This window comes from Salmo salar, chromosome 03, assembly GCF_965601325.2.
Source record: "Salmo salar chromosome 03, fSalSal1, whole genome shotgun sequence".
Classification (NCBI taxonomy): domain Eukaryota; kingdom Metazoa; phylum Chordata; class Actinopteri; order Salmoniformes; family Salmonidae; genus Salmo; species Salmo salar.
In genome coordinates, this window is record NC_138293.1 from 23926661 (window position 1) to 23935919 (window position 9259).

The 9259-nt window shown below is 41.2% G+C and overlaps 1 protein-coding gene across 1 annotated transcript in view; it reads right to left on the reverse strand.

The window, feature by feature from the left end:
• LOC106599430 (laminin subunit gamma-1) overlaps window positions 1-3063 on the reverse strand; it is a 75120-nt gene extending 72057 nt beyond the window's left edge. The window contains exon 1 of the mRNA XM_014190665.3: window positions 2415-3063. Coding sequence (XP_014046140.3) covers window positions 2415-2787 — 373 coding nt within the window. The 5' untranslated portion in view covers window positions 2788-3063. The remainder of the gene's footprint in view (window positions 1-2414) is intronic.
• Window positions 3064-9259: the final 6196 nt, after the last annotated feature.

Below are 9259 nucleotides of genomic sequence, written 5' to 3' on the forward strand. Positions count from 1 at the left end.
ATTAGGCTTCTCCAAGCTCTGATGCTGCTGCTGGTCATTTGTAGCCTACCAAACTTTCTAACTGCCTGGTACTAAGCACTCTATTGTCCCACTAATCACTCTGACATCAAGGCAAATGTAATCAAAAATCTAATCAAACACTTCATGAGAGCCCATGTTGCACAACATTTCTATCCGCTATGCAATTGCGGGAAAAAAACTGGGTGATGGCCAATAATAAAAAGAGGAGGATCCCATGAGCTTTCTATAGGCTAGGCCTACTATATTTATTATAGTAAGCACATTGGTTACATTTACAACAGGAATATAGGCTACCTGGGAGGCATGAAAATAAGCCACGGGGGAAAAGCGTCCTCCATTCGGTATTGTAGGCGTGTGTGGAAGCCAGGAGATGCTAAATATGTTTATGTTAATTAACAGTCAATTACCGTGAGACTGACAGTTATTTGCTTGACAATCACCGCTGACGAATTTTCGTGACCGCCACAGCCCTAGGTGCAATAAAAGGCCACTAAATGTCTCAAGTTATGAGGGAGCGAGCAATTGGCATGCTGACTGCAGGAATGTCTACCAGAGATGTTGCCAGAGAATTGGACGTTAATTTCTCTACTATAAGCTGCCTCCAACATCATTTTAGAGAATTTGGCAGTACGTCTAACCGGCCTCACAACCGCAGACCACGTGTATGGGGTTGTGTGGACGAGCGGTTTGCTAATGTCAACGTTGTGAACAGATTTTGGGGGTTATGGTATAGGCAGGTATAAGCTACAGACAAAAAACACAATTGCATTTTATCGATGGCAATTTGAATGCAAAGAGACACCTTGATGAGATCATGAGGCCCATTGTCGTGCCATTCATCCTCCGCCATCTCCTCATGTTTCAGCGTGATAATACACGGCCCCATGTCGCAAAGATCTGTACACAATTCCTGGAAGCTGAAAATGTCCCATTTCTTCCATGGCCTGCATACTCACCCGACATGTCACCCATTGAGCATGTTAGGGATCAACGTGTACGACAGAGTGTTCCAGTTCCTGCAAATATCCAGCAACTTCGCAGAGCCATTGAAGAGAAGAGGGACAACATTCCACAGGCCACAATCAACAGCCTGATCAACTCTATGTGAAGGATATGTCATACTGCATGAGGCAAAAGGTGGACACACCAGATACCGACTGGCTTTCTGATCCAAACCCCTACCTTTTTTTTTTTTTTTTACGGTATCTGTGACCAGATGTGCATCTGTATTCCCAGTCATGTGAAATCTGCAGATTAGGGCCCAATGTATTTATTTCAATTGACTGATAGTTCATATATGAACTCAGTAAAATCTTTGAAATTGTTGGGTTTATATAATTTTTCAGTATAGAATAGGTGACTACAGTCCTCCACCAGCTTATCAAAGTTTGTTACCTTAGGATACAAAGAAGCTACAAGGAGACCTGACTAAACCACTCAGGAATGTCAAGCACTAAAACAGTAGTGCTGGGTGAATACTGAAACTCGTATCAAATACTTAATGGAAAGTTTATCATTTGAAATTAACTCTAGAAAAAGCACTCTTCCCATCATTATTGGAAGGACAGTTATATTACAGTACATAGGCCTGTAGATGGGTCTCCACAACATGTGACCCCCCATAGTTGAACTTAAAATGTCTCGCATCATCGTCCATTTCATCTGGCCTACTCTATAAAATACTCGTTAGTCAAAGCTAACAAGACCCAGATGAGGCATTCGATATTCATAGCTCGAGTCTAGAACTTTCAGCTGTGCGGCAGTTTGCGCAAATTCCAGTATGTAAAAGTATAACTAACTCTGAGAAATCCATTCCTCTGGTTAAACGTAAAACATATAGAGCAAGATAACCGTTTTCCTGACTCTGAATACACAAAGAAAACGCAAATATATATTTTAGGCATATTTTACACACAGATAGAATTCAATGAGCTGACAAGGTAAAAAAAAAAAAAAGTCGCTCTGCCCCTTAAGGCAGTTAGCCCACTGTTCCTAGGCCGTCATTGAAAATAATAATTTGTTCTTAACTGACTTGCCTAGTTAAATAAAGGTAAAATAAAAATAATAATAAAAAATATGTTTATCTACTGATGGCGTCAGGAGTTGTCTTGACTGCCGCAAAGAATTAAGCAGTCAGTGTGTGATTGCCAGACAAACATTGTTGCACATCTCGGCTTGTCAACTATGATTTGTTTTCAAATTGAAACTTTGTAATCAAACCTATTCTATTCGTGGTTTATATGAACAGTTGTTTCGAGGTCAATGTTAGCTCCGAGTTAAAAAGCCACCCCCTAATCCGTCTGCAGATGAGATGAATAGTGCTCTTATGGTAACGGTAGCTAAACATACTGGCCTGTTTTATGCACTTGAAACATAATAAAAACAACACTTACCAAGATGAAGAGTTACATTGATCGAGTGTGGATACTGGATGCCCGCTAACATAGTTTGACTTTGCCACCAGGTGGTGTCCTGTTGATTGTTGTAATCGGTGAGGTACACAGCACTGTGGTGTTGTCTGCGATCCCTGGCATCGCAGATGTGGCACGACTTGGTGACCCCCGTAACCCCGGTTTGTACGCAGTATTCTTCTGGTGGAGAGCCACAAGTATTGGTAGCTACCACAGTGACATTGAAAGCAGCGTTGACAAACTCTGGCATGCATCGCTGAGGACGACTCGAATCGTCAGTGCATTCATCCATAGCACTGTGGCTGAAGACAGCCAAACAAGTAAATGAAAACAAAACTTGAATAAACCAACGCATTCTCAGCTATTCTAAAAGCCGTTTCAAACTTAAGCTACAACTACACGAATCCCTCTATTACACCTTTGAACTTTCAACTTATTGGTAACTACCCAGTTACCGCAATCTTGATAAAACAAGTAAAACCATGCGGAAAACTTTCAATCGCTTCTCCTTAAAAATGCGTTTGTTCCTTCCAGAATTATTGTCCTTGCTCTAACGCAGACTTCCACGATCTCAGTGCTTTGTGTCCACCGCCATGGAGAAACTTCAGAAGGAAAATAACTATATCCGACTACACCCTAGGATCTACTGCGCAAGTCAAAACTTGAAAAAAAATCTCTACATCGACTTCCGCCTGAAGGATGCTTTGATGACGCGACGAATCTAGGAAAAGGAACGAGTAGATGCAGCTCCGAGAATCTACACAAACGAGTTTAACGTAACATTCTTCAAACTATCACCACTGTTTTAGTTTTCCAATCTTTTGACAGTGCGTATAGCCTGCCAGAAACGCAAAACCGCATAGGAAGAGTGAGCATTTCAATACAACACAATAGACAAAACTTCGACACAGTATCAACCATGGTATAAAAAAAAGGGGGGGGGGGGGGGTTGTCAAATAAAAAACGCCTGTCTGCAGATAATATTCAGACACGTTAATGAATAAACAAATAGCAGTTGAAAAATAGTATCTATACAGATACTTAAAATAGTGTAAAAGGGCCTAGAGTAAGCGTACATATTAAGCTCAAATAAGCATTTCCTGCTGAGTAACGATTCAACCAATTAATCTGGTTGTTCGTTAACGGTTTTTATTCTAAACCAATCCGATTATTGTAGTTATTGACAGTTGTGTAACCTCCCAGTAATGGCTAATTTGAAAGCTGCAATAAAACTTGTGTGAGGCGACCCTCAGATAAACTCATTATTCAGATATTTGATAAGTGACCATACTTTATGTAACATTAAGAGATGAATGTTCTGATATATTATTACTAATTCTTGCCAATTGAAAATATGGTTTTTTTCTCTTCATGCTAGCAGTTGTGCCTGCATGTCAGTCACACAGTAACAACATACCTTGGTGAAATATACAACAAGATAATACATTTCAGGCATTTACAGCTTACATTTTTAAATGCATTTTTTCTTATTTAACTGTTAAATGAACCTTGCATTGTTATACACAGACACCATTTTTGTCAATTTGACATTTATCTCAGGTGGGCTTAAAGTAATAGTAGCACAAAAGCACAGAATGTAAATGGTAATAAATATATATTTTTCAATATGTTCAATACTAACGTTGCATTATATTGTAGTCTAATGTGTCTATTTATACCACAAACCATTGGTTTCCAAATATTTTCTAAACAGACCTTGCTATTCTGTCTTTTTCATCTTAAATCACTGTTCCAACTAAGCCCAGTATGTTCCTATTAAGCCAATTTGCATTGAAACATATGCATAGTGTTGATATTCCTAATATTCAGTGAACGTGAGCATAAATGTTTTTTGTTCAGATTTAAGTTGATTAAAACACAAACAAAATAGTTACGCATAAGTTGCATCTATCCATGGTGCCTTTACCAAGATTAGAAACGATTAGGAACAATAAAAACCTCTGTACTCTCTCCAAGATGTTTGGAATGGACAGTTGGTCGTTGATGCGGACAAAAAATAATAAGATCAGGGTTGAGGGATAGTTTTTGACAAAGATGCAAACAAATGAGGGACAAGAAGATGACTACTCGTGCACTTTTGGCTGGGGGCAATGTCATATTGTTGTCCTTCATTCATCCTGGTGATTCTGTTTTTTGCTCCACCCCCTGTATTGTTGTAATGCAACAGTAGAGGGGGAGATTTGAAACTGTCTTCAGATAGGTTTTAGGAAGACAAATTGAACTAATTAACAAGAATAGCAATACAGCAAATGTGAATCAGCTTTCAGATAATTAATTTGAAGTTGTGTGTGTTATTGTCTATGATTAGTTGAATCAGGTTGACAAGAACAAAAGCCTAAATCCGCATTGATCTCTGTGGATACGATTGGACACCCCTCTGTTATGAGTGCTACTTTCATGCTGAATAGTAATGACCAGTTTATATTTTAGCGGATATTAATATAATACAATTTTATATAGGAAATGTCAGTTTGTAAGTTAACATTTGGAAATGTATTAAAATGTATGAATTAAGAGGTGGGCTTATTTGGAACATCCAGGAGCTTAAAATGGGTACATTCGTTACCCTTTAAGCCCAGTCCAGACTCATCAAATATTTGTGTCTTATTAAAAAAAAAAAAAATGTAAGTAAAGTCCTAAAACTTCACGAGAGATTTATCTTTTAATTTATACTCACTTTTCACTTATAGGATTATAATGATTTTTTTTTAACTAGGCAAGTCAGTTAAAAACAAATTCTTATTTACAATGACGGCCTACCCCGGCCAAACCCTAACGACACTGGGCCAATTGTGCGCCGCCCTATGGGACTCCCAATCACGGCCGGTTGTGATACAGCCTCTAATCGAACCAGGGTTTGCAGTGATGCCTCGAGCACTGAGATGCTGCGCCACTCGGGAGCCTAATATTAGGCCAATATGTTAGGAATGTCTAAACTTAGATTTTGGTGTGGTTAATAGGTACACTCAAAAAAACATAATTTGTAGGCATAAACTTTCCTCATTGGTTGTCAAAAATTGGTCACCAAATGGCATCCATGGCATCTCAATAGCAATGAATCTCAACAATTATTTTGTAGCATTCTGTGTCATAAACCAAAACTTTTTCTTAGGCAGTGTGCAGCAGAAGCATCCCAAAACAAAATACAGAACTGCCCTTTAGAACCTAGATTTTCTATTGCAACCAAGTTAAGTCTATTAAAAAGTAAGCTACAGATAAGCAGGAGGGTTATTGTCCTGCCTAAGTAGGCTTGGGCGATATACCGTTTATACTGTATACCAGGGTATTTCAAAATACCAACGGTATGATTTTCCATGGGGGCACGTGCAACGCCACTGCTTATAACTAACTATAAGAAATCTATGATGTGTCAAATAAATGTACTCCATATCTGGGCCCCTGCTATGCATTTGATTTGCTAACTTGCTAGCTAAGTGGCTAGATGTCAGGATTAAACTTCTTGGTTACAGCAGAGACATTCAATGCCCTCCTGGATCCCACAACCCGGGCACAAATAATAATATAATAATAATCAATCATTTTGCTTTTTATTTAGCCATCTTACATATAAAACTTTATTTCTTCATTGAAAATTGTGAAAACCTCACCACAGGTTAATGAGAAGGGTGTGCTTGAAAGGATGCACATAACTCTGCAAAGTTGGGTTGTATTGGAGAGTCTCAGTCTTTTCATTTTCCACACACAGTCTGTGCCTGGATTTAGTTTTCATGCTAGTGAGGGCTGAGAATCCACTCTCACATAGGTATGTGGTTGCAAAGGGTATCAGTGTCTTAAAAGCTCAATTTGCCAAGACAGGATACCCTTGAGTGCAGCCCAATCGAGAAATCTGGCAGTGGCTTCTGATTAAATTAAATTTTCACAGAACGGCTTCTTGAAATTTTGACGAGGCTCTCTTGTTCAGATATCTGTAAGTGGACTGGAGGCATGGCATGAAAGGGATAACGAATCCAGTTGTTTGTGTCATCTGTTTCGGGAAAGTACCTGCGTAATTGCGCACCCAACTCACTCAGGTGCTTCGCAATATCACATTTGACATTGTCCGTAAGCTTGAGTTCATTTGCACACCAAAACAAATCATACAATGATGGAACGACCAGTGTGTTGTCCTTGTTAATGCAGACAACTTCTTAATCATAGCCTCAATTTTGCCCCGCACACTGAATATAGTTGCAGAGAGTCCTTGTAATCCTAGATTGAGATCATTCAGGCGAGAAAAAACATCACCCAGATAGGCCAGTCGTGTGAGAAACTCGTCATCATGCAAGCGGTCAGACAAGTGAAAATTATGATCAGCAAAGAAAACTTTAAGGTCATCTCTCAATTAAAAAAAACATGTCTATACTTTGCCCCATGATAACCAGCGCACGTCTGTATGTTGTAAAAGCGTTACATGGTTGCTGCCCATATCATTGCATAGTGCAGAAAATACACGAGAGTTCAGGGGCCGGAGGAGAACTGACGTTTTACGTGTCCCCAACCGATTGTGTTTTATTGTTCGTTTATTTGCGTTGTTTGTAACTTATTTTTTTTTACCTATTTTGTACAGAATGTTGCCTCTACCGTCTCTTATGACCGATAATATCTTCTGGACATCAGGACTGCGATTACTAACCACGGACTGGCAGAATCCCTTTTTTCCTTTAATGAGTCTGACGAGCCCGACGCGAATTACATACTGCTTTCTCGGGAACAGGCCCAGATCCCCATGATTTGCGTGAAGAGGAGGCGGAGAAAAAGGGGCCAGAGGGTGGTCTGCCTTCTGAGAATTCGTAGGCGATCGAATAAACCCCCACTTCCTTCCATTCTGTTAGAAAACATGCAATCTTTGGAGAATAAAATCAATGACCTACGCGGAAGATTAAACTACCAACGGGACATTCAAAATTATAATATCTTATGCTTCACGGAGTCGTGGCTGAACGACGACAATATCAACATACAGCTGGCTGGTTATACGCTGTACCAGCAGGATAGAACAGGGGCGTCTGGTAAGACAAGGGACGGCGGACTATGTATTTTTGTAAATAACAGCTGGTGCACGATATCTAAGTAAGTCTCGAATTATTGCTCGCCTGAGGTAGAGTATCTCATGATAAGCTGTAGACCACACTATCTACCTAGAGAGTTTATCTGTATTTTTCGTAGCTGTTTACATACCACCACAGACTGAGGCTGGCACTAAGACAGCATTGAATGAGCTGTATTACGCCATAAGCAAACAAGAAAACGCTCACACAGAGGCGGCGCTCCTAGTAGCCGGGGACTTTAATGCAGGGAAACTTAAATCCATTTTAGCAAATTTCGATCAGCATGTTAAATGTGCAACCAGAGGGGAAAGAAATTCTAGACCACCTTTATTCCACACAGAGACACATACAAAGCTCTCCCTTGCCTTCGATTTGGCAAATCTGACTATAATTATATCCTCCCGATTCCTGCTTACAAGCAAAAATTAAAGCAGGAAGCGCCAGTGACTAGATAAAGCAGATGCTAAGCTACAGGACTGTTTTGCTAGCACAGACTGGAATATGTCCCGGGATTCCTCCGATGGCATTGAGGAGTACACCACATCAGTCATTGTCTTCATCAATAAGTGCATCAATGACGTCGTCCCCACAGTGACCGTACGTACCCCAACCAGAAGCCATGGATTACAGGCAACATCCACACTGAGCTAAAGGCTAGAGCTTCCGCTTTCAAGGAGCGGGACTCTAACCCGGAAGCTTATAAGAAATCCCGCTATGCCCTCAGACGAACCATCAAACAAGCAAAGCATCAATACAGGACTAAGATCGAGTCGTACTACACCGGCGCTGATGCTCGTCGGATGTGGCAGGGCTTGCAAACCATTACAGACTACAGAGAGAAGCACAGCCGTGAGCTGCCCAGTGACACGAGTCTACTAGACGAGCTAAACTACTTCTATGCTCGCTTCGACGCAAAAAACACTGAAACATGCATGAGAGCACCAGCTGTTCTGGAAGACTGTGTGATCACTCTCTCTGCAGCCGATGTGAGTAAGACTTTGAAACAGGTCAACATTCATTAGGCCGCAGGGTCAGACGGATTACTAGGACGTGTACTGCGAGCATGCGCTGACCAACTGGCAAGTGTCTTCACTGACATTTTCAACCTCTCCCTGTCAGAGTATGTAATATCAAAATGTTTTAAGCAGACCACCATAGTGCCTGTGCCCAAGAACACTAAGATAACCTGTCTAAATGACTACCAACCCGTAGCACTTACGTCTGTAGTCATGAAGTGCTTTGAAAGGCTGGTCATGGCTCACAACACCATTATCCTAGAAACCCTAGACCCACTCCAATTTGCATACCGCCCCAACAGATCCACAGATGATGCAATCTCTATTGCACTCCACACTGCCCTTTCCCACCTGAACAAAAGGAACACCTATGTGAGAATGCTATTCATTGACTACAGCTCAGCGTTCAACACAATAGTGCCCTCAAAGCTCATCAATAAGCTAAGGACCCTGGGACTAAACACCTCCCTCTGCAACTGGATCCTGGACTTCCTGACAGGCCGCCCCTAGGTGGTAAAGGTAGGTAACAACACATCCGCCACGCTGATCCTCAACACAGGGGCCTCTCAGGGGTGCGTGCTCAGTCCCCTTCTGTACTCCCTGTTCACTCATGACTGCACGGCCAGGCACGACTCCAACACCATCATTAAGTTTTCCGATAACAAAACAGTGGTAGGCCTGATCACAGACAACGACGAGACAGCCTATAGGGACGAGGTCAGAGACCTTGCCGTGTGGCGCC